We start from the raw sequence: 26,318 nt of genomic DNA, 5'->3' as shown, positions 1-26,318 counted from the left end.
ATCACTCATGTGGCTAAAGGGTGGGGTCTCTTTGTTTTCTTCCTTCCCCTGTTGGGGTGTACTATAGGAAGGCTGTAAAATTCTTGACTTAATGTTTGTATTTTGATAAAGGTGGCTCTAAGGTAGCAGGACAGGGGGCTCGAAGTTAGTCATTGAAGAAGGGCCTTGCTTTCTACAGATCTTCTACTCTGAAGAACTGGCCATCCCAACCTCCTTGTCACAGCCATTCAGCACATTTATACATCTACCTGCCTGTCGTATTGTGCAAATAAGCTACAGAAAACTCTCAGGAGGCTACCTTAGTAAGTGAAAGGTGGCAGGGCAAAAAAAAAGTATAGGCAAGAGAGAGGTATTATATGTAAGGTAAAAGAATACAAAATACATATCTAAGTGAACTCTGAAGTACACGAAATAAATATGCCATCTGAAATGGTTCCCTGAAGAAGCCAGCTATTGGAGGCACTGAAGTGTCTGGAAACTGAACGTGCTGCTGTGGTCAAGAAAGTAAAACAGATAAGCTCCTCATTCACCCTTGGCCAAAAAACAGGGCATACCTGCCCCTGGAACACAGTGTCCTGTTCTGTGTGCTCAGATTCGAGATAAGTCTAATGAAACGGAGCCAGTGAAGAGGAGACCAGCTGAAATAATCAAGATTAGGGCCCCCATATCCCTCCCATAGAGAGCTACTGAGATGGCAGGATTGCACAGTTTAAACAACAGAAGGATGGTGTTATGGCTGACTTGTGTCCCCCTAGAATTCATATATTGAAGCATAACCCTCAGTACCTCAGAATGTGACTGTATTGGAGATAGGACCTTTAGAGAAGTAATTAAGTTAACTGGGGTCATTAGAGTGGGTGCTAATCCAATGTGACTGGTATAAGGACTGGTGTCCTTATAGGAAGAGACTGGGGCACAAAGAGACAGACACCAGAACATGCATGAAAAGAAAGATGTCTATGTGAAGACACAGGGAGAAGATGGCCATCCGCAATTCAAGGTGAGAGGCCTTCGAAGAAATGAACCCTGCCCATACCCTGATCTTGAACTTCCAGCCTCCAGAACTGTGAGAAAATAAATATTTGTTGTTTAAGCCACCCAGCCTGCAATATTTTGCTATGGCAGCCCTAGCAAACTAATACAGATGTGAACAGATGTGATTAAATGATTTAAAGTCATGAAGGGTCAAGAAAAGGATATGAATATTTCAGAATACTTCTAGGTCAGTTTCATAAAGCAAGGTTTGTATACTCTACCTACATCAGAAACACTCATATTTTTTTGAAAAGCAGGTTCCCAAGCCCCTTTGGACCTAGAGTATTAAAATCTTCTGGAATGAGGTCCAAGAATCTCTCTTTTTGATAGACACCCCAGGTAATGTTTCTGCACACTAAAGTTTGACACCTGCTATGTAAGGTCCTGCCCAACCTCTGGCCCTTTTCTGGGCGTGACTGATTGGTACTAATTACATCTCAGCAAGTACTGGTGTATCTGGCGCTCTGGCAGATGCTCTGTGATCTAGGAAGCAGGTACAGATTGCATTATAGGTTCTCTCTCTCCAAGCGTCAGCCAGTGTTTGCCAGCATGTGGGGAATGCCGAATGGGATGGACTTATTGGAATCCTTAGAGCAGTTTACTCTTCATTCTTGGGAGAAATATGTGCCTCACTTGTCTTACTCACTTAAGAATATAAGGACATATTTTAAGCAATCTACAGTACATATATTATTTCTCTCATGAGATTTATTTAAAGATGCTATTACCTTGGCACCTAAATTCTCAGAGGAAATACAAGGAACTGAAGGGTCATACTTCACTTTTCTCTTGCCATACAACAGTTGAACTTACACAGAAAGATCTGACAGGGCTTTTGCCTTTTTATACCCTGCGCAGTTAAAACATAATATTAGTGAAATAGATAAACAACATATATAAATAAAACAAATTAATGATAAATGGAAAGGAATTTAATAAATTATTTCAAACAGGGTCTATGCTTTCCTATTTCCTCATCACCCAAGGGAATAGGAATAGAAAATATTCTTTCATACATCACAAGGTGAATTTTCTTTCCTTCACGTAGAAACCAAAGAGGAGCTGAAGTTAAGGACTGAGGGAGGTGAGTGGAGAGAGAGAGGGAAAGAGAGGGAGTTGGCTGAGAGTCCAAAGCAAACAGTGATAAACGTTTTATAGGCAGAATAGGTGGCTTTCTGATTTAAATATGGCATTTCACTTGGAGCATGTAAAAACGCCCTCCCCCATTTTACAAATGTGATTAAGGGCTATAACAAGATTTTATGTTTGTTTTTTTAAAGTGAAATTTAGGTAGGCCATATGAGAATGTTCAGGCACACAGGTCATAGGACTATTTCTCTATTTTCCTTCTGGTGGTCCAACCTGTGAAACAGGATGCAACTACAGTATCCCAGAAGTGACCAGTACAGGGGTACCTATGACCACAATTTTTTGAACACTTAATGACAGTCACTACCTACCTGCTTTTCCCTCCTTGACTAACTAAATTTCAGTATTTCGGTGTAAACCACTCATTCTCACTGAATTCCTTTTTTTGCGGGGGGAGGGGTCGGGGGGAAGATGGATGGAGAATTGGAATTGTCATTAATGTTCTAGGTCCTTTCCAGGAGCAAGAATTTTGGCACTTGACATGAATTGATTTTAAACTCTAGACCTGAATACTCTGGAGAGGTTCAGAGGAAAAGCCATGTGAGCAACTGGGTTTCATTAGGAAAGAAAAGAGGACATTCAGTCTTCAAGGAGTCAGCTTCCCAGTTTGGGCAGTGATCGGTTGGTCAGAAGAGAGAGCCCTAACAATGAAAAACGGCTGTTTTGGTTGAAAGGGGGCTCTCAGTTTGGACCAAACAACTCCTCGTGTGATGTAAGGATTGGTGCTCATTCCTTGATCTTTCTGAGCGGTCCCGGGCTCAGCTAGGTCCCGGCCTAGGGGCCAGGCAGCCCCAAGGGCCTTGACCCGCGTTCAAGCGGGATCCCGGGCACCGGCGGCGGCGGCGGCGGGGCGAGCGAGCAGGCGGCGGCCGCGCCTTCATTAGAGGGCGCTCTGGGGGCGCCTTTGCCGCAGTCCCGACTCCCGCCGCTTCCTCCCCGCCGCCCCTCCCCGCCAGCCCCGGCGAACGCGGCCAGGCCCTGGGGACGGAGTCTCGGCGCCGCGGGGGACAGGGCGCGGGCAGCGCCGCAGCCGGAGCGGGGCCGGGCCCCGCCGCCGCCTCCTTCCGCCGGGCCCGCCGCCGGCCATGCGTTCTTCCGGCTCCTCTGGCTCCTGCAGCCCCGGCAGGGGCCCGGTCAGCCCGAGGTAACCCCCGGCTCGGCGGGCACAGGCCCCGAGGCTGCTGCGGGCCGGGCCCGGGGAGGTGCTGGGGGGCGGGGTAGGGGTGTCGTCGTCGCGCGGCCCGGGGAGGAGGCGGCGGCGGCGGCATGAGGGACGAGGGCGCGGTAGGCCCCAGGAGGAGGCGGGGGCGCGGAGCATCCGCCCGCTTCCCCGGGACCCGCCCCGGTGACAGGTCCGGCCTTTGAGTACCCCCCGTCCCTCTGTCCGCAGGCAGCCGCGAGGGGAGTAGGGCGCCCGCGCGCCCGCTCGAGCCGCGCCTCGTCCGCCGCCGCCGCGTCCATGACCGCGACCCCTCGGCCGGGGACACCCGCCGCCGCCGCGCAACACCGCGCCTCGGGCCGCCGACCCCCGGCCCCGCCGGCCCCCGCGCTCCACCGCCCGCCGTCCGCGCCCGCTGAGGTGAGCCCAGCGCGCGCGGGCCAAGACCGCCGCCCCGACCCTTCTACCTCCGCGGAAACCGCTGCGGACTCCACCCGCCCCGCGAGTGCTGCCGTCGCCTCTTCTTCCCGGCTTCTTTCATCAACCCTGGCTTCTCTGCCCTCGGGCCGGGGACCGTGCTCCTCATCCCCGGCCCCTTTGCCTCCACCTCCTTCTGCTATTGCTCCCCTCCCCCTCCTGTCCTTCCTTCTTTTCGCCTTATTATCGCCCACTTTCTTCCTCTCACCCTTTTGCCCTCTTTCCTGGCCCCTTTCTCTTTTTTAAAAAAAAAAAAAAAAAAAAAAAGAACAGAAGACCCGATTGCCGCAAACGAAAAAATTTTAGCATAACTCTTCTTGATAATGCAAAAAGAAGAGACCTTTTAAAGGAACGAATCAGTGCAGGAGGATGGTGGTGAGGGTACCGAGGTCGCAGTTATCTGGGAAATCTGATCGAGAGGTCCTTGTTTCCGTCTTTTCACTCCTGTGGTCGGTTTGGAGATACCTGACGGTGTGTGAAGCAAGTGGGTCTATTTTTCTTCCTTAAAGTCCAACAGAAGACTGCAGTCAGACGCGGTGCGGGGCCGGCCACCAATTAGTGGGAATAGTGTTACCATTTGCCAAATACATTGTGACATAGCCTGTGCCTCCGTGAACAGCTCCCTTGACCTTGTGCGGCTCCTCCTCCCTCGCTCCCTGTCCCCCTCTGGAATTTCCCAGACAGATCGCTGAGGTACTACGCGGGGAAAGCGTAGACCCTGGATTTTTCTTATTTTTGTGCCGGAGGTGATTTCTCTGTTGGTGACTATTTAGATGCGTTTAATCCGTTTTCATTTGTAAGTGAATTTTCTTTTCGCCTCAGAAAGACAGGATGAACTCCAACCTGAGAATGGCTGTGACTTTGGAAGAAGCTCCGTGGTTGGGCTGGATCTTGGTGAAAGCCCTGATGAGGTTTGCCTTCATGGTCGCCAACAACCTGGTTGCTATTCCATCTTACATCTGCTATGTAATTGTGCTTCAGCCCCTTCGAATGCTGAACAGTAAGCGGTTCTGGTATATTGAAGGAATCATGTACAAATGGCTTTTAGGAATGGTGGCTTCCTGGGGATGGTATGCTGGATATACAGGTAAGAGACAGAGCACTTTTTAAATGCATATTAAAATTTTGTAATGTTATGCTTAAGTCAGGAGCCATGATTTTTTAAAATGTATATGTCTATGATATATTTATATTACACTTTGATTGGAAGAAGCTTTGATGCTTTAACCATTGAAAAAATAACTAGAAAGCAATTCCATTGATTTTTTTCCAGAATCCTAATTTAGGAAGGATGATATTTTCAGATATATAATTTCCTAATTATATATTGATAAGTTCCTTAAATAATATTTTTAATGATTGACATCTACTAAAACCAGTACATGAAAGCTCTCCTAGAATAATAGGTATGGCTTTTATAGGACTTCAGGACTTCAGGGCTTCAAGAACAAAGAGGTAAGATATTTAGCCCATAATGATTGGGCCTTAAGAAAAAGAACTGAGCCCTATTTGTGCTAAGATAATTGAATAAGTTTTTTCATTTAATGATGTATTGTACTGTGTTAACATTTTAAGCCAAGCCAAAAATGGCATTCTTTTCTGTTACGTATGTTTCTTTTCTTTACCCGGATCTATATTTTAGTTCATAATTCTATATTAGAATATTAATTAAGTTTTATCTTTGTTAATCTATCTTCTGAGTGTCTTTAAGCAGATTTTTATTTCTGCAGGAGTAATGCCATTCTGAAGTGGACTTTTAAAGAACTGAATGAGAAGTAGTGTTTATTTTCTGTTTATAAGCCTTACATACTTTGAGAACTTGTGCCTCTGCTGTGAAAATTCTGTGCTGTTTATTATATTTATTTGACTTTTTTTTTCCTCCAAGAATTAGGATAATAAAAAAGCACTGAGGTTTCTGGTGCTGGTCGTAGACCCTGAGGCTTTATCATAGAATTTTATAACTGATAAGCTCCTTAGAGATGGTGCCGCAGATGCTGCGGTCAGCAGAGTCTGTAGTTTGTACCTTGGAAGAGTGAGGAGGGTACTCGGCGTTGAACAGCAAGCACAGCAGTTCCCCATTTAACATTCTGTCTCCCTCTTTCCGGCCCAGGCTACACCTGCAGATTTTATCCTTGCACACCAGGGCACTGACAGCACACAGCTTCTATGGGGTCTGACAGTCCCTTGCTAGATCAGAATGCTCTCAGTTGCCCCAGATGTGTCCTTTTCTCCTTTTGGCGATGCCATTCATTTTTCTGCAACACCTGAAGCCCCTGGGGTAGTGTATGCATTGCTTCTTTCTGATGTGTCTTGTTGAGATCCTAATGCTCTTTAGATACAGCAGGTGAACTTCCAGTCCTTTTTTAGGACCTGGTGGTAGCAGTAGAGAGAAAAAATGAAGTAAGAATCAAGTTTTTGTCTGTGGTGCTGAATTCTTACTTGAACTGCACTGTGTTTTGGAATTACTTTGCTCTGTATAGTTTGAGCTTCCCCAGATACGCTATGCAGTACTAGTGGTTTTGTTCTTCATACAGAATTCTTGAGTTTGCTTGTTTCAGGTGAGCTCATAGTGTTTTTAGATACAATCTTGAGATTCATTCTCCTTAAAAATAATGAAATTACTGAAACATTTGTGCTTGTGTGTGTGGAATATTTGTGTACAAGTGTTAGCATGATGAGAAGCTGAAAAATAATTTGACATTGACCTTGAGATTGTAAGGAGCGTAGCAGTGCTGATTGAAGTTAAAGTTAGTTATCTTGTGGCCACAGCAAGGCTGCCATGTGTTTTTAAGCATATTTTCTTAGGGTGTCTCTTCCTTGCTGACTACAGAACTATGCAGTTTCTTTTGCCACCTGCTTGGAAAGTGGTCTTGGCATGATCTGCGTATTTTAGTCTCTGAAGCATCTGCTCTCCTTCCAGTGACTGCTTTTTGATCATTTGATCAGTTTGTCTCATTTAAATATAGACTATTTTAATATATACATTTTAAATGGTTTTCCCATGGGTAGAATACTTTTAGAGGATCTGATCATAGCAGAACGCAGTCAAAAGGTCAAACAGATTTAGGAATGACTTTTGTTGAAAGCCACAGCTGGCTCTAAAGAAGCAAACGTAAATAGGAATTGATGAGCAGATGTACCCAGGAAAGGGTCTAGGAGGTTGTATTAAGCTTTGTACAGATTAGGTATTTCATTTCTTACCTTTGAATCAAGAGGACAGGTGGGCTTAAGTTTTTTCTTTCCCCTTTCCCTATGCTTAAGTTTCACAGATGGAAAATTGAACATTGCCAAAGGAATTCTGCTTAGCAGATCTAATATGTTCATGTTTTAGAATAAAAATTACTAAAGTATTGAAAAACCACTTCTGAGGAAACCTTAAATGTTAATTAATTAAATATTAATTGGGAAGCTAAAAATTGAGTATCAGTATTTCAAATTGTGGCATTCAGTCTAAGGTAAGTCAGTTACTCAGCTACTGCGGACTTATGCTGATTATCTAATCTCCACTGCCCCATATGCTAGCTGCTTAGCCATATATGGATATTTAAATGTAAATTAATTAAAATGAAATAAAACAAAATTCAGTTTCTCAGTCACACCAACCACATTTCAAGTGCTCGGTACTAGGTGGTTGGCAGCTACTGTATTGGATGGTGCAGATCTTCCATCATCACAGAAAGTTCTGTTAGATCAAGCTGATAAATAGGTAGGGCTTTCTCCTTTTTCTTAGGAAAAATGCATTTTATCTTTATAGAAGAATATTTTTCTCAACATAGTTCTAAACAGATTTCTTTGGGGGGAAGACATGAAGATGTATTAAAGTTTCATAAAATGTCTTTTAATTTGAGGCAAATGTCACAAAAATAAGTCCTTTAAGTTCAGACATGCTTCTTGGCCGAGAAATGGTTAGGCTGGTAAGCCCAGGGGCTTGACTGAACAGTTCTTGTACTTAGTGTGCGTTCTTAGGGCTGGAGTACCATTGTCTGTGGACGTGGAAGATGGAAAGGGATTTTCTGGTCTTTCTGTTTCTGGCTTTATGTCTGTTCAGGGGAACACATTTCTTGAAAGAGCTCTGAGGACACTGGGGTTTCTTCATCTCACATTTCGTTTAGTGGGAGGTGCTGTACAAGCATCTCACTTTGAGGAAAAGTTGTATACTGCCCTACCAGTCACATTTTAAGAGCAAACCAAAGGAGATAATACCTTATTTAATGATCTACTTTTACATGCTTTATTCACTTTGGAGATAAATCAGTAAATATACTCCCCTCCCTCAATTTTAAGTGAAGACTGGCAAATCTCAGTGAGAGATTTTTTTTAATTAGATGTGTTTATTTTAAATAGCTTATTTTGATTTTCATTCACTTGTTTTAATAAATTCGTTGTTCCCCATCCAAACACATTTAATTAAAGTCTTCTACACAAATCATTAAAAAATATTCATTGTAAGTGGAAGCTCCAGGATTTCTCACATATGTTGAGAGTTTTTTGGGCCACAGTCTGGCTGTAAGAGAGCTAAGGTGCCAGGGGAATTGCTACCAAGATGTTTTTGCATAACAATTACTATTTCCCTTAGGTTGGGTATTTACCTGGGTGGCTTTAGACAAGCTGATGGAGATTAGATTTAGCTTACTCCCACTCCCAAGTGACAGCTGTCATGGCTCTGTGCTAGTCATTGTGGGTTATTTGATTATTTGATAGCATTTTAATTTTTTTTTTTTGCTGGGATATTCATTGTGAGAAAAATTATTAGGAATTATTTTTGACCTTGAAATTCTAGAGAGAGTTTTTAAAATATATCTTCTGGAACAGTATTTTTCCACCTTTGAGTCATAAACCAGTTTAGTGTGTCAAGATGAACATTTTTTAAAAAGCAAAATAGAAAAGAATTAAATAGAAAAGATCAGAAGTGCGTATATCTGTACTGGGTGGTGCTACAGAATACATTTTTCACTATGAGCCCTGTCAACATTTGAAAGGCATTGTTCTGGTGGAAAGAGCACTGAAATTGAGGAGAACTCTGGGAGTCAGTTGTCTTGATCTAGCTTTAACTTTAACATCTCTACACACCTTTATTGAGCTTCTGTTATGCGTGGGAACAGGTGCCCTGGAGGTGTTGAGATGCACAATGTATAATCACTGACTTTAAGGAGATCACAGCAGCCTTGGTGGGGAAGACAGTGCACTGACAAGGAACACATCCTGGTACAGTGCTCTGTACCAGGAGATGTCCTGTGGGTGAGAGAGGAAGGGCTCCTGATGTTGCCCCAGTGGTTGGTGGTAGCAGAGAGGGAACGGGGAATTTAGGGAAGGAGCGGCTTTACATTCTTTTTTTTTTTTTTTTAATTAGGGAAATATTTCTCTCTGGGGTAATTCTATCATCAGTATTTATAATAGATTTTAAAGGTTTGAATAATGTGTCAGTTCGAAATTTATATCTTTGTGATGATAATATTAGCTAACATTTATTGAAGTATAAGCCAGGCAGTGTTCCAAGTGTTTCAGTCATTTAATGCTCACAACGGTCTTATCAGGTTGGTACTATTATTATGCCCCCTTTTGTTACGGATGTTGAAATCGAAATACAGACATTTCACGGTTACTTCCTCTTGTGCATTAACTGAGTCGATGCTGCCACAAGCTTACTTTTGTACTTAAAGGAGCCTTTGTTGACCTTTATATGATATTCCTTGAGTGTTTCTTAATTATTTACTACCAGCATTTTTGTTTCTGAGGCACGAAATCTCTTTCTGAAGCTACAACTCTTTAACACCTGAAAGCAGTATCATAGCTGTGGATTTCTGCAAGCGGTTAAAAAAATTGTTTCTTCAAAGGAAGTATTTGTAGTATACTATAAATTTCATAAAATCCCACTTCCTTAAGATTCACAGAACAGCTCAACTGAAGTTTTAGTCTTTGAGTGCTTGACAGTAGATTGTCATGGGATTGAGGATTTATTGCATAATGTAAGGTCGACAGCTGATCTTGACATAAATCCAGGCGAGGAGTTTTCAGTACAGTGTTTTGATTTTTATATGGAAAAAAATTTGAATACCATTAAACATAAACATTTTTACTAAATTCTTTAAACTCAGCATTTTGATATCTGGTCTTATTTCAAAGATTGTATACAATTGAGTACTTTATTTTAGATAGTTTAATATATATATTTAATATGTATATATTTTTATTTATATTTATTTATATATATTTATTATATTTATATATTATTATTATATTTATTATATTTATTATATATTTTATATATATATAGTGTATTCATTCATGCACACATATCCACATGCAGTATTACAGAAGCACATGAAGCATTATTTGCAGTGGGTAAGACCTCAGATTCCAGAGTCAGAAAGAGCTGGGTGAGACAATTCCTACTTTCTGTTTATGTTTGCCTTGTATATCTCTGTCCATCCTTCTGTTTTCAAACCGTTTAAATTACGGTTTGATTTAGATGTATCTCTAGTCATCAGTGTGGAGATAGGTTTTGCTTTATAAGTCAGTTTGAAAATCTCTTTCAATATTTGTTGAATCCTTTTATATTTATTAATCTGTCAAACATGGTTAGTCTGGGCTCTGTCATTGTATTTTATGTTTTCTGTTTATATCTATCTATCTATCTATCTATCTATCTATCTATCTATCTACCTATCTACCTTATCACCTTTACCTCTTTCTGTTTTAGTCTTTTAATCCCTCAGTTAAATATATGTAATCCTTGCCCAAGCACTTTTGCAGAAGTTTTTCCCAGTTACTCTTTTGTTGGTTAAAGTTCATCTTCTGGTAGTTTCTCCATAAAGAATCATGAGAACAATATGGAAATATTATTCTTACAACACTTTCAGAACTTCTTTTTGTTGCTTTACACTTGAAGGACAGCTTAGCAGGTAATAAAATCCTTGGCTCACTCTTTCTTTCCTTGAGTATCTTACAGATGTACAAATATCTTCTAGCATTAAATGCTGCTCTGGAGATATGTGAAATTTTGATAGGGAGATATGTGAAAACTTGAATGTTTTCCCATTATTAATGATTTGATCTTTTTTTGTCTATCTACCCAAAGGATTCCCTCTTTGTCTCTTAATATTTAGTAAATTTACTAGGATGTGCTGGTGTAGGATGTGCTGGCACATGTGTAACATTTTAATACGTTGATTTGAATCTGTTTTTATCTCAGGAAAGTTCTTTAATTATATCTTTAAATATTTATTTTGTTTGATTTTTTATTGAAATATAGTTGTTTTACAATATTGTGTTAATTTCTGGTGTACAGCCTAGTGATTCACTTATACACATTATTTGTTCTTTTTCATATGTTTTTTCATTGTAGGTTATTACAAGATATTGAATATAGTTTCCTGTGCCATACAGCAGGATCTTGTTGTTTATCTGTTTTGTATATAGTAGTTTGTATCTGCTAATCCCAAACTCCTAATTTATCCCTCCTCCCCCCATTTCCACTTTGGTAACCATAAGTTTGTTTTCTATGTCTGATCCTTTTTCTACTTTGTAAATAAGTTTATCTGTTTGTTTGATTGTTTTGGTTTTCTTTTTTGGTAACCTAATTATATGTGTGCTGAATCTCCCTTTTTATATCTTTTTTTAGCTATTATTTTCTCTTCAATCCTTTCAAACAATTTTTCATTTGTTTTGTTTCTGTCTTTAATGTCTCTCACTGTGTCTTCTGCCATGTCTCTCTTCTTTGTTCTCCTTTTAGTTTCTTCTTCATCTCTATGACAGTTTTGTTTATTCTTGTATTTGTTTCTTGAGTTCTTCCAGTTTGTACTCCCTCTGTTCCTGTTGTCTGGACTTTTCTTCCTTGACTTCTTGTTATACTTGCTTTGCGATATTCTTCCTAGTTGTGGTGACTTCATTGATTTTCTTAAATTCATGTAAGAATATTTAGTTGCAGTTTTTATCTTCTCCATTGTAATGTTCTTCTGTTGCATATCCTTTGACGGTACATTATGCTGCTCATTTCTACCATTTTTCTTATAGTATCTCCAAGTCAGTGTTGTGCCAGTTACCTTTTTATTCCCTGTAATTTAGTGAGCTGGATTTTCCTCAGTCAGTTATTTGTAGAAGGTGTGGGTGGGGCCAGGGTAGATTTCCAGATTTCTGCCTCAGAAATAGTTTTTTGTTTTTTGTTTTTTACAATTGGCACCTGGGTGTGTTCTCTGTGTTGACACAAGTCCTTTCTGTCTCCAAACCAGACTGAGTCTAGGAGGCTTTTGGCCACCAGTTCTGGACTTCCCACTCCTTCTTTGCAGCTGTGACTAGAGGGACACAGTCACATCATGCCAAATAAACCCCCTTCCTTAAGTATGTGCATTTTTGCCGTTTCTTTCTGAGACCTGCCACGCTTGGGCCCCCTCATCACATGCCACACGTTCTGTCTCTGTCTCTGCTCTCCACTCTCCACTCCCAACATAGATTCTGTCTGATACTAGCTTTGTTTGGTCTCAGCCTGATCTCATGTATTTTGGAATTTTTATATTTTTGTTTTTCCCCTAGGTTTGCTGGAAAAGAGTTTTATGAGGGTTTTTTTTTCCCCCTCTTTCTCTTTGTTACTGTGTTTTTTCCAGGAAGATTCATGTCTATAACTCTACTGTGTTCATACTAGAAAATGCAATGCAATGCAAGATTTTTATTCAACTATATAATTAAAATTCAGGCACCTCTGTCACCATTCTACTGCACTACTAGTTGATTATTTTTAAATGGAGATCAATTTTACTACCTAGTTAATTTTCTTTAAGGTCTGTTCAAAAGCAGAACTAGCCTCCCCAGTTTTTTTTTTCCCCTCCCAAAGTTTTTTGGTTTTTGGTTCCCAAACTGTTTTGATTCTTAAAATACTTATCAGTATAGAGTATAGTTAGGATAGCCACTCTGTTTCCCCTTGGCAATAAGAAAATGTCACTGAAATGAATGGAAGAAGTGAGTTACCTTTGATACTTGAGTAATGAATATGCATGAAATATAACTTTAATACTACTCTCTAGGGTCTGGTATGTGGACCACCTTGAAAACTTTAAAGATGACTAATGCCCCCTAAACTTTGATAAATAGATTTATAGTATATTATATATATTAAATAGGTATGATATATATTTCTTATAGAAAAGTATATTATATATATTAAATATAATATATTTGTAGTTTATTTGTTATAAGCTAGGTATAAGAGTTTCTTCTCAAAGTTTGCAAACTAGTGGCCATTTTCATCAGCTGATACACTTTATTTGACCTTTGTACTATTTCAACTTTTTAAAAAATTAGTTGCCATCATTTCAAAATTAGTGGGATTTCACAAAACACGAAAAATAAAACCAAGATGACTAGTTCTTGAGAAATTAGAAGTCTGGCCGTGTTGGGCCCTCATGTCTGGCAGCAGTTTCCTGGAGCTAAGTGATGGCTGCTTCCTTTAGATGGGCCTGTGGTCTCTAGTTCACCCAAGAGCCCACTCCTTCCATGTCTTACTCCCGGGCCACTTTGCTCATTTATATTACCTGCCTGGATCCCAGAGGTGTAGATGATGTTCGTTTAAAATACTCAAGCAATAATCAGTAGTCTGTTTCTGCTGAGCATATGATAGTTTTGAATTTATATGCCTTAGGGGTGCCTATAAACTAATGAGTTCTACCATTAAAACTGAAAGTTTGTTAGTGACCTCAGCTGCTGATTTCATGTAGCAGAGGCACGTGACGGGAACTGAAAAATGAAGTGACTTTAGTAAGAACTGTAGTCACAAGGTTTTTCAAGCTTCATGTACCATATTACTAACTTACTGAAATGTTTCCTGTTATTTGTGCACTCATTTCCTCTTATGACTATAATCATGTAAAATGTAGGCTATTAAAAATTGGTTCTTTCTCTTTGCTTTTCATATTTTAAATATGAAAAACAAAGCAAGTCTAGTTGATTTTTGTTCCTTTAAAATATAGTGCAGATAATTTTAAAATAGTATTATAAAAAGCATGCCTAAATTTTAGTTGAGGTTATATTTTCTCTTAAGGTTTAGTAGATCTGATCAAGTTTTGCTTGCAAAACACTTTCCTGAAACTTTTTTTTTATTACTCATTAAACTTTAAGAAACCATTATGAATCATGTATATAAGACACATTTTTCATATGTCATTAATTAGAAGTTTCCATCATTTGACACTTTAAGGGAAAAAAATCTATAAATTTAAATATATCAAGATGTTTCTGAATTATCAAAAGTCTGAACTATGATCAATATAGCTTACTGTTAAGAATATATTATGTGGTGGGGGAGAATGTAGCTCAAATGGTAGAGTGCATGCTTAGCGTGCACAAGGTCCTGGATTCAATCCCCAGTACCTCCATTAAAAAAAAAAGAAGAAGAATATATTACATATACTTAAATTGAGATAGAAATCACATACCATAAATTTCACTGTATTAAAATGTACAATTCAGTGGGTTTTTTTGTTTTTTTTTTTACTGTAGTCACAAGATTATACAACCATCAGCACTGACTAATTCTAGAACATTTCATCATCCCCAAAAGAAACCCCAAACCCGGTCATTCCCCATTTCCTTCTCCCTTCAGCCCCTGGCAACCACTAATCTATATTCTATCTCTATGGATTTGTCTATTCTGGACATTTCATATAAATGGACTCATGTAATATGTAGTCTTATGTGTCTGGCTTCTTTCACATAGCATGGTGTTTTCGAGGTTCATCCGTATTGTAACATGTGTCAGTATTTTATTCCTTTGTATGTCTGAATAATATTCCATTGTATGGATAGAACACATTTTGTTTATACATTTGTCAGTTGATGAACATTTGGGTTGTTTCCACATTTTGGCTATTGTGAATAATGCTTCTATGAATACTTACATACAAGTTTTGGGATGACCATATGTTTTCAGTTCTCTTAAACCTGGGAGTCTAATTGCTGGGTCATATGGTAATTCTACGTTTAACTTTTTGAGGAACTGCCAAACTATTTTCCATAGCAGCTGTCCCATTGTACATTCCTACCAGCAGCGTAGAAGGGTTCCAATATCTTTACTTACTCATTAATATTTTATTATTTTCTGGGGTTTTGTTGCTGTTTTAATTTGGCCATCCTAATGAATTTGAAGTGGTAGCTCATTGTGGTTTAGATTTGCTTATCCTTAATGACTAATGATATTGAGCATCTTTTCATGTGCTTATTAGCCATAGGTATCTATGAAAAAATGTCTATTTGCCCATTTTTAAATTGGAGCTTTTGTTTTTTTATTGTTGAATTATAAGATTCTATATTTCATATACTACGTCCTATCTATTTTTTCATTCGTTGCTTGTGCTTTTGGTGTCATATCTGAGGAACCACTGCCTAATCCAAGGTCATGAAGATTTGCATCTATGTTTTTCTTTTAAGAGTTTAAGTTTTATATTTAGGTCTTCGATCCATTTTGAGTTAATTTTTCTCTACGGTTTAAGGTAGGAGTCCAGCCATCCTTTCATTTGCATGTGGATATCCAGTTGTTCTAGCATTGTTTGTTAAAAAGACTATTCTTTCCACATTGAATGATCTTGGCACCCTATTGAAAATCATTTGGCTATATGGGTTTATTTCTGGGCTCTCAATTCTATTACATTGGTCTTTGTGTCTTTCCTTATGTCACTATGACACTTACTTACTGTAGTTTTGTACCGAGTTTCAAGTGTTAAGTATATTTTGTTGTATTTTAATTCTTTAAAAATAGACGATCCTTTTTGTTATGTATTATGACTTAATAATGAGGCTAGTTCACTAATCAGATCCTAGTTTAAAGCTGTTTTGCTTTTAAAAGTATTTGCTGAGAACAGTGTTTTTCAAGAATTATTAGTCATATTTGGGTTGAATCACCCCTTCCTACTTCTGTGTTGGGGAAATTCTTACTAATTATGTATTTCACTAGGAGTTGTCTAGAAATAATGTGATTAGGAATAACAATATTTATATCCTGTTTGCTCTCTCAGGGAAGCAGGACCTTAGTTGTAGAAGTATCTTACATGATTGATCAGTCAAATGTTTATTGGCTGTCTACTGCCAGTTAGCAAAGTTATTGATTTGTATAATATTGTGCTAAAGAGTGATTTAGATTAATTTCTACCAAAAGAATTTTTGGCTTAGTTTCTATTTTGATAAGATGGTTTTGGGAATTGTTGAGTTTGCTATGAATTATGTGTCCAGAATGGTCCTGTGAAAAGTTTCTGAAAAAATGGAAATCAGTATGTACATTTTCCCCTAATGTGATGGTTCCATTTTTTTTTAAAGTTAATTGAGGCCTTTGCAGAGAAGAAAATTAACTGAAAGCTAAATTTATTTTGTAGAATAAAGTATAGATTACATGGATAGGGAACAAGGGTGTCATTTGAAATGAGTTACAAGCTGTTTTTTAGGAGTGAGATAGAATTGGTTTTTATGTATGAGAGACTGAATCAGGTAGTCATTTTAAAGCTGAAATAATCACTTAAAGCTGCTCTAAGCCTCAGATACCTATATACAGATGTTGTATTTTTAACAAATAATAGATATGACTGAATAAGTATGATATTAGAGATAGCATGATGTATTAGAAAAAAACTGACTCTTGAGTTAGTATGAGTTTGGGTCCTGCCACCACCCATTGCTGGTTGTGTAACTTTGAACTAGTTACTTGGCACTCTGTGAGCCTCCGTCTCATCATCTTTAAAAATGAAGCTTATAATATTTATCTCTTACGAAGCTTAAATGTAAAGTGTTTACCATGATATTTGGTACTCTATAAATAGCTTACTATTACCATTATTATTGTTATATTAATGCCTAGGAAAACAATTATGTTAACCTTCTGGGGAAAGGTATGTCTAAATGAGTAAAAGCTAACTTACGGAATAGTTTTACAAATACATTTGAGATTACTCAAAGTTAGCTAGTACTATGCCTCAGTACAGTTCTTGCTTTAATCAATAAATAAAAATAATTTATTGTTAGTAATTTAAACCATAGTCTAAAATATTAACTAAATTTTGTGTTTATAAATTATTGAATGCTTCAAAGCAATTTATGTTTAACTGTCCTCTGATTAATTCAGTCACCTATTCCAATACCAGATATCTGAGTACCGTCTCTGTCAGGCTGGTGATAGAAGAACAGTGACAAATGAAACAGGGCAGCTCCTGTTCTTCTGTAGTTGACTGTTTCATGTGGGAAACGGGAGTCACATGATAACCATGTAATCAAAACTGTGAAAGGGGCTACAAAGAACACAGTAGGGGCTATGAGGATAAGTAACAGAGAGCTTGTCCTGGGGATGATGGTGGCAGGAAGGAATGGCCTCCTTGAGAAAGTGACATTAAGACTGAGACCTCAAGTATGAGTGGCCCAGGTGATGCCAGGGAAGGGGCAGCATGTACAGAAGATGAAAAGAGTTTGTCATGTTTGAGGAACAAGGGGAAGGCCAGCTGGAATGAATGAGGAGCAGAGGAGTCGGGGTGGTGGTGGTTGAGTGCTGCGTTGATGGGGCCAAATCCACTGAGGCCTTTTAGGGCTTGCTAAGGATTTTGAAGTTTATCCTGAAAGGAAACTATGCAAGGGTTTTAAGCAAGGAAATGATGAGATCAGATTCATATCTGTAGTTCTGTACTCTGCCTGCTTTGTGCAAGTGAATTAGAGAGAATTGAGAGCGTATAGGAGAGACCCTCTGGAAGAGTCTCACCTGAACCAGGTGAGGTGATAGTTTACTTGGTCTAGGTGTGGTGGCAGTGGAGATGGAATGGAGTGAACTAATTAGACAGTTTTCTAGGAAGAACATTGTTAGGAATGCTGAGGGATTGGACATAGAGGATGCAATACGTGGGCAGGTGACAGGATTGACCACGAGGTTTCTGGTGTGAGATGCTGGGTGATTAGGGAAGCCCAGAGAAGGAGCAGTGTTGAGAGGAAAGATAAAAATTGAGCATAGGTTAGTGAGAAGCATCTGAGTGAAACTCTGAAGTAGGCATATAGATATATATAGTCTAGAACTCAGAAGACAAACCCAAGCTAGAAAGATAAATTGGGAAATTACCAATGGTATTTAAAGCCATGCAGATGGATGAGATCACCTAGGGAAATTGTAGGTACTGAGTGGTGAGGGGCCCACTGTCAGACTCAGAGGGCATGCCAGCATTTGGAGGTTGGGGAGAGGCAGGTGGGAGAGCCTGGGAAGGAACAGCTGGAGAAATGGAAGGAATGCCTGCCCTGCAGGTGTGTGTTAGAAGTCAGCAGTGTTCCAAGGCAGGGGCTCTCAGTGACTGCTGCTGAGAGTTTATGTTTCGTAAGATGAGAGCTTATTTAGCCTTTCAGTGGTTTGGTAAGAGCAGGTTTGTTGAGGTGGTAGAAGTGGAAACGAGGTTGGAGTGGATTAGAGATGAATGATGATGGGAGGAGATAAAATGGAAACATAAACGAATGACTTTCCAGAAGTGTGGCTCTGAAGGAATTAGGGGGTTGCAGGAGAGAAACTGGGTCAAGGGAAGGCTTTTAAATTTTTTTATTTTTACAGTTTGAAAGTCTGGATTTTGACCCACTTAGAGTTGTACCTGATGAAACCAGGGTCATTTACATACACAGCTCAAATATTTAGTAAACTATTCTTAGTGACGACTGAATGGGAGAAGGTTTTTCAGGGCTCACTGAGCCGAATGAAACAGGGAAAACACTTAAATGTTGGCTCTGGTGGCCGAGGCAGGCAGCAGGGCGGAGCCACCATCATTTGATCCTATTTGAACTGTTACTTAGTAAGGCTGCCCTCCCTCAGCCCCTCTGCCTTTTCTCCTTGATATTCTTCCTGTCCCTAAAATCTGTTCTTCAGTTTCTTTGAAAATTTATGCCTACTTATCTAAGCCCATGAAATCCTTTCTCACTACTCTAGTTTCTACTGTTTCCTTCTTTCTGAACCTCTTTGGGATCTGCTCTGTAGTTGTGATTACTAAGCTTTGGGCTGAGAGTTCCTGCCAAGCTTCAGAGTTCTCTCAGAGGGTCAAGAATCCACACCCACAGTAAGTACCATCTGAGGATGAATAAATAATGGGTCCTATAAATATGCGTTAATATTTTTCAAATATATGTGGCTGCTGTTTTGATTAATAAGAAGTCCCTTAAAAGCATTATAGACTTTTCAGTTGCTTTCTGTTATAGATCTTTTCCCTCAGAGCTCAAAGGACTACGATCATAGATGTCTGCCACATTTTTTGACACTAAGAAAGACTGTTTATACTTGAAACAGTTTAGACTCATTGCTCTACCACATAAAACATCCACAATTCTGCTTCTTCTTTCTCACCACTGTCTTACCTTTGCTGTTCCTATCTCTTTTTATTTTTATTTATTTAGTGGGTGGAGGTAATTAGGTTTATTTATTTACTTTTTCTTTTTAAATGGAGGTACTGGGGATTGAACCCAGGACCTCGTGCATGCTAAGCACACACTCTACCACTGAGCTATACCCTCCCCCCGTTCCTGTCTGTTTTAACTAACTTCTCAGTTGCTTAAGGACAGGGGTTATGGTTCTTTCTTCTTCTTTACATCTTCCTATAGAGGTTGGCAAGCTACAGCGTTTAGGCCAAATCTAGCCCACTGCCTGTTGTTTTGTAAGTCTTCTCCAGCTCAGGATGATTGTAGAGATGACTATTTGCAATTGATCTGATGATCGAAAACACTAACTTTGAACCCAATTAACTGAACTCATACCCCTCCCAAGAAAGAATTTCATTCTTCTCATTAGCAGACTGATACTGCAAAAAATTGTATTGAATTATTTTTATTTTTTGAATTTTGTCAATTAAAAGATTTGTAGAAATTTGTTGGAAAACAAATTTATTGTGTAAATACCTATATAACATCCTCAGCTTTGCCTCCTGACCTGCATATTGTAAAAGTTTTACTATCTGACCCTTTACAAAAGAAGTTTACTGATCCCTGCCTTATAGTCTGGTTCTCAAATTGTCTGCACATCTGCATGCTCAGAGGAGCGTTAAATATGTATGTGAACTTATCTAACCTGGAGATTCTGATTCAATACTGTGCGATGAAGCCTGAGAACCTATATTTTTAACAAGCTGTTTAACCGTTTGGAATTACTTGGGAATGCCTTTTAATGCACTCACAGGGTTGAACTCCAGGAGATGATGAAATGAATACTGGATTGGGTATCAGAGGACAGCTTCTTATTTTTTTTACTAACTGTGGAGACTTATCCAAGTAACTACTTGTTCTGCTGGTTTTTTTAAAAAAATTCTAGTTCCTTTGTTTATAGACGGTTTTACTTTATCCTGTACAATAGGGTGGTACAGAATAGTAGTTCTTTGACTTTCTGGGGTTCATGAGAACCTCTTTTAGAATCTGATGAAAGTTATGGGGCTTCCCCTCAGAAAAGTGCACCTGTATTAATTTCCTATGACTGCCATAACAAATTACCACAGAAGCACTTAAGGCAACAGAAATTTATTCTGTCATATTTCTGGAGGCCCGAAGTTCAAATCAAGGTGTCAGCAGGGCTGCACTCCCCACAGAGGCTCTCAGGGGAGATTCCTTGCCTATTCCAGCTTCTGGTAGCTGCCAGCATTCTTGGGCTTGTGGCTGCATCACTCCAAGCTCTGCCTCCAGGGTCACATGGCCACCTCCTTTTATCTCTGTCTGTCCTCTCTGTGTCTATTATAAGGACACTTGTCATCAATTGAGGGCCCATCTGGATAATCTAGAATTGGCTCCTCCTCTCAAGATCCTTAACTAAATCATATCTTTTACCATATTATAGAGTAATGTTCACAGGTTCCAGGGATTTGACATGGTGCCTTGTTGGGTGAGGATGGGGGACATTTTTTGGCTTACCACAGCACCTTCGCATGTGCTCACAGTTTTACAAACAGTTTCGAGAGGCTCACAACTCTTTAAAGTCCATTTATGGACCCCATGGCCTCCAGGCTTGAACTCCAGCTCAGTGAGAAGAACCTTCCACCTCTGGTATATTCTAGTCTCTATTTTCTCTCTATGTCATGTTCTTACATTCATGTCCTGTTCATACCAACCTCAAAATGATGATGTTTTCTTCTTGTGACTTCTTGAGTCTTCAATTTATAGTTTGCTTTTTGAGTTAGTTTCACTGATTCCTTTAGAAACTATCTTTTAATAAGATTTGTTGATAAAAGAAAAGAAAAGCCTTTCCCAGTGCTTTTTACTTAATTCTGTAGCAAGGAGACTAACTTCTATGCAAATCATAGGTAAGTCTTCCAGTGAGAAGAGAAACTTACCTTGATTGAGTACCTGATATGCCAGGCCTTTCAGCAAATGATTACATGTGGCATCTTATTAAATACTAACAACAGTCCTAAGAGGGAAGTAATATCAACCCCATTATATAAATGAGAAAAGGAAGACTTCTGGAAGTTAAGTCACTTGCTCAGTGTGGATGATAGAGCTAGCAAGGGATAGAGCTCATTTCTGGATGAAGGTCTTCTACTCAAAAGCCTGTGTATTTTCATTATACCTTGAAAACAGCACACTTCCTTTTTAATTGAATGGTTAATAGTTTCATTAGACAGGGGTTATCTATGCTTTGGTCTCAGAGGTCAATAGACCTAGATTTCAGTCAGATTTATAGGGCTTACTTGCAGTATTTACCTTGTATATTATCTTCTCTGATCCTTGGCTTTAAGTAAGATTGACACATGGCCTGTATGCCTTATAGTGCTGCTGTGGCAATTGAGAGAATATGAATGAAAGCCCTTTAAAATAGGAAAGTTCTACTAATATGTAGTTTGATTAATTGGGGGGGGGTATTAAGTTTGTTTATTTATTTGTTTGTTTATAATCGAGATGCTGGAGATTGAACCCAGGAACTGATGCATGCTCAGCACACACTCTGTGACTGAGCTGTACCCTCCCCCACTAAATAGGAGGTTTTTGTAAATTAATTGAGATATTCTACAGAGACAGTTACTGCCATTTGTGAATATGGGCAGTCTTATTTCTTCCTTTCCAACTTATATGACTTTCATTTTTTCTTTTTTTTTTCTCTTTCTTTTTTTTTTTAACATTTTTTTATTGAGTTATAGTCATTTTACAATTTTGTGTCAAATTCCAGTGTAGAGCACAATTTTTCAGTTATACATGAACATACATATATTCATTGTCACATTTTTTTTCTCTGTGAGCTACCATAAGATCTTGTGTATATTTCCCAGTGCTATACAGTATAATCTTGTTTATCTATCCTGCATATGCCTGTCAATATCTATAAATTTTGAAATCCCAGTCTGTCCCTTCCCACCCTCCTTTCCCCTTTCTTTTAAAAATGTCATTACTGAACTGGCTAGGACTTCTGGAATAATGTTAAGAGAGGCGAGATGGGACAGCCTTGCCTTGTTTTCAATCTTAAGGAGAAAGCATTCATATAATTAATACTAAGTATTATGTTAGCTATAGGCTTTGTGTAGAAACACTTTATCACATAGAGGAAATTCCTTTCTGTTCTTAGTTTACTGAGAGTTTTTGTCATAAACGGATATTGAAATTTGTTAAATGCTTTTTGTGTGTTAGTTCATACATGTCATAGTCTATTTGGGCTGCTATAACAAAATGTCACAGGCCGGGTGGCTTATAAACAATAGAAATTTATTGCTCACAGTTCTGGAGGCTTGGAAGTCCAAGATCAAGGTGCCAGATTGTCACCTTCTGTAAGTCCTCTCCAGCTCAGGAGGATTGTAGTGTCTCATTTTCTTCAGTTGTGCATTAGCGATGATAGTGTCTGTACATTTGGGATTTTGTGAAGATTAAATAAGAAAATAATGTAAATTATTTTCTATTACTGATTACTAATGTCTGGCACATGGTAAACATTCTATAAATGCTGGCTATTAAGATTATTAGTATTTAATTATATAGCTATTTAATAGTATAGGTTACTATTATTCTTTTAGTTAAACAGCCTTCCAAAAGTTACACCTTGAGCCTTGTCTCCTCAGGTTTACCCTCTTAAATTTTAAGTGCCCAAAAAGGGGCACTAACCACAACTTCCTGGTATGTTCAGTATACTTGCTTTAAGAAAGTGAAACAGAACTCATCAGCACTTGAATTCCAGTGGTACTTATTTATGAGTATACATCAGATTCACCCAGGGGACTTTTTCAAAATGCCTGGACCCTGTTTGTGAATTTTTCAATCAGTTACCCCTGTCCTCACCAGTCTCCCCTCCATCAGTCAGCACTGCAAGCTGCTTTCTCATGGCCCCCCTTACTTGATATGCTCGCTCCCTTATTATTTTGCCCCATATGCTCTGCTAACCCCTAACTTTGGATGACTCCAATCCTGTCTGCTTTTAATGTGGGCTACTGAAAGCCACAGTTCTTGAGCTACATGAGATTCTTTCATGTGTTTTTTTGCTCTTTAATCTTTACTGTTCATATTAGAATACCTGACCTTACATGACACTTTAGTTAATAGTGATTTCAAAGGTAACTTCAGCTGTCAGTACCCCGGATGTCTGTGATTCTATTAGTTACAATTTCACAATGTATTTGAGTAGCATAATGATATGAATATTTTTAAGTGAGAATACTGAGGTACAGAATGGTAAAATAGTTTGGGACATCAGCTTGCAGGCATAATTTTTTTTGAACTTTGAAAAGTAAGCTATTATGGTCATGTATTAAGCAATCTTTCTTCTCCACATTGTTCTGTGGGTTAGTATAATGTTAAGGAATTTGTGATGGTTTATTGTTGTTTTATTTTCTTTTTGAGATGTGAACTATCCTGATCAATTCTAGTCTAAAACTTTTGAGGATGGTTTATTGATATGTTAGAGCGTGTGTGTGTGCACGTGTGCATGCGTGTGTATGTGTGTGTGTGTAGTGTAGGTGATGATCTTTGGCTTTGGATTTTAAAAAGAATTTTAAAAAATTCAATTACAACTAGAGAACCTTTCTTCCAGTTTTTACTCAGTTGTCCTTCATTCCCTTTGAAATAGTGGACCTGACCCAATTCTTATTTGAGAATTCGTTTCACAGAACAGTGTGTTAAAATATTTTTGTCCTTCTAATCAAGTGCAGTGTAAGTACTGGCAGCCATCCATAGCTTCTGTTCTTTAACATGAAAATAATTCTATTCCTTGGTTAAGATATTAGCTCCATCATTGTACTTACTGGTTCTGGGACAGCAGGTTACAATTTGAGGAACATAGCTATTTCATACATAAAATAAATGTTTTTTCTCTACAAGCATTTTTTAATCTCAATTTTGTTATGTCACTTTCTAACAATGATCTTTGAAGTATATAATGACATGGTAAAAAGTATTGATTGAAGAAGAATACCATAGACACTAGAAATGAAATTTTTGAATAAAATTTAGATTATTAAAATTCAACATGACTTTATTGCTACATTAAGATAATTTCTTTGAAAAAGTTGATCCAGCTATCTTCACTTGTTTGATTTCGTATGCCATGTTAGTCTTAGGAAACTGACATTTAGTTTGAACATTGAGTGTAGCTAAGTTATTGCTGAGAGATAAAATATATATTGGATTAACTCTTAATGATTACACTTTGAAAGTATTATAGAAATGAACATTGAAAACCATTTATAATGCATAATATTAGATTTCCGTTATAATGTTCTAGATGTTTAAAGTACAGTGCCATTGTTCTTTTCCTAGAGTTGATTAGAAAAAAAAAACTATAATTTGTGGGGAATAGAATGAAAAAGAGAAAGGATGAGGGAAGTTGAGGAGGGCGGAGTATACTAGTTTCAGAAAGCTGCCTTAACAAAGTACCACAGACTGGGTGGTTAAAACAACAGGAATTCATCTTCTCACACTCTCGCAGTTCCAGAGGTTAAAGTCTGAAATTGCAATGTCAGCAGGGTCCTGTTCCACCTGAAAGCTCTAGGGGAAGGATCCTTCCTTGCCTCTTGCTTGTTTTGGGTGGCTGTCTGCAGTCCTTGGCTTGTAGACTTATCACTCCAGTCTCTGCCTCCATTGTCATGGTGTTCTTCCTGTGTATCCCTGTCCAAATTTCCCTCTTCTTATGAGGACACCAGTCGTGTTGAGTATTAGGGCCCACCCTAATCCACTATAACCTCATCTCAACTTGATTACATCTACAAAGACCCTGTTTCCAAATAAGGTCACATTCACAGTTTTGGATAGATGTAAATTGTGGGGACACTATTAAATTCAGAACAGAGAATTCTAAATTTGGTTTATATTTTGAGATTTAAACCAACACACTTACTAGATTTATCTACTTTCTATAAAGTGGACAAGTAAGATGCATTTTATGTAGAAAACTTATTTTTATTTGCAATATATTCACATATATCCTTTCCTATAGCACACACCTAGGTGTCTAGAATTTTCTGTTCATGTAGCAGAGATTGCATTAGAGGAATATTTGGTTATGAAACATCTATTTATATAGATGGGGAACCAGAAGACTTTCCACATTACCTCTTAATAAGCCCAATATTTATAGAACCACGCTAGACTTGAGTATTTTAACTACTATTAGGATAATACTTTTGTTCTTATTTATTTTATATCCACAATACCTAATAGTGTCTGATGCTGATTTGTTGAGTGAAGAATAAATTAATGAAAGAATGGTTGTGTGAGTGTGTTTGTGTGTGTCTGTCTGTCTTCATTGAAGGGTTGTTAACAGAGGCATGATGTGGGGAGTTTTCATTTAATAAATATATGCTCTGCCTTAAGCCCAACTGGTGGCATCCTTTATACTTTGCTTTTATTACTTACAGTACATTATTGCATATTAGTGTGTAAATGCTATGATTGCATAATATTCCATTACATAGACATATTATAATTTATTTAACTAGTCTCCCTTTTTATTTTTAATTGTGACAAAATACACATAACATAAAATTTACCATCTTAACCATTTTTAAGTGTCAGTGTTGTTAGGTATATTCACATTATTGTGTAACCAATCTCCAGAACTCTTTTATTTTATGAAACCAAAACTCTATACTAATTTAAAAACTTCCCATTTTTCCGTCCTGTCAACCACCATTTTTTAAAAATTTCTATAAATCTGAGTTAGTCTCTCTTTAGTTGTTTTCATCTTTGCTCTTATAAACAGTGCTGCAGGAAATAGCTTTGCATGGGTATCATTTTACACATAAATATGTACCTCTGTAAGATGAATTCTTAGAAGTGGAATTTCTGGGTAGAAAGATTTTCACATTCCTTAGCAAAATATATATTGTCAAATTGACTTCCAGAACTATTGTACCAATTTATACTCCCCCCAACAATGTATATCAGCTGTTCAAATAAGTATGTTTCAGTAAAGTTAGCTTGTCAGCCAGACTTCATTGGGATCTTGGGAGGAAAGGAAAGGCAACTGCGAGGGAAGGTTGGTGCTGCTGGGCTGTCCCCCGTGTTCCACCTCTATTCCTTAAGGACTACTTGACATCTCAAGTATAGTTTCCATACTGCA

General features: G+C 38.4%; 1 protein-coding gene across 5 annotated transcripts in view; it reads left to right on the top strand.

Annotated features, from left to right (window-relative positions):
- Positions 1-26,318, top strand: part of LPGAT1 (lysophosphatidylglycerol acyltransferase 1) — an 88,892-nt gene that overhangs the window by 28,440 nt on the left and 34,134 nt on the right. For 2 of the 5 annotated variants that reach the window (XM_032466431.1, XM_032466432.1), the window contains exons 4-5: positions 3,575-3,763; positions 4,643-4,907. In XM_032466431.1, coding sequence (XP_032322322.1) covers positions 3,644-3,763; positions 4,643-4,907 — 385 coding nt within the window. In that variant the 5' untranslated portion in view covers positions 3,575-3,643. Of the gene's footprint in view, positions 1-976; positions 1,001-3,192; positions 3,329-3,574; positions 3,764-4,642; positions 4,908-26,318 lie in introns of those variants that run through there. The other 3 variants (XM_032466429.1, XM_032466430.1, XM_032466433.1) reach the window with 3 other exon arrangements.

Source organism: Camelus ferus, chromosome 23 (genome assembly GCF_009834535.1).
Source record: "Camelus ferus isolate YT-003-E chromosome 23, BCGSAC_Cfer_1.0, whole genome shotgun sequence".
Lineage (NCBI taxonomy): Eukaryota > Metazoa > Chordata > Mammalia > Artiodactyla > Camelidae > Camelus > Camelus ferus.
The sequence above is the reverse complement of the archived record's forward strand: the minus strand, read 5'-3'. Positions and strand labels throughout refer to the sequence as shown.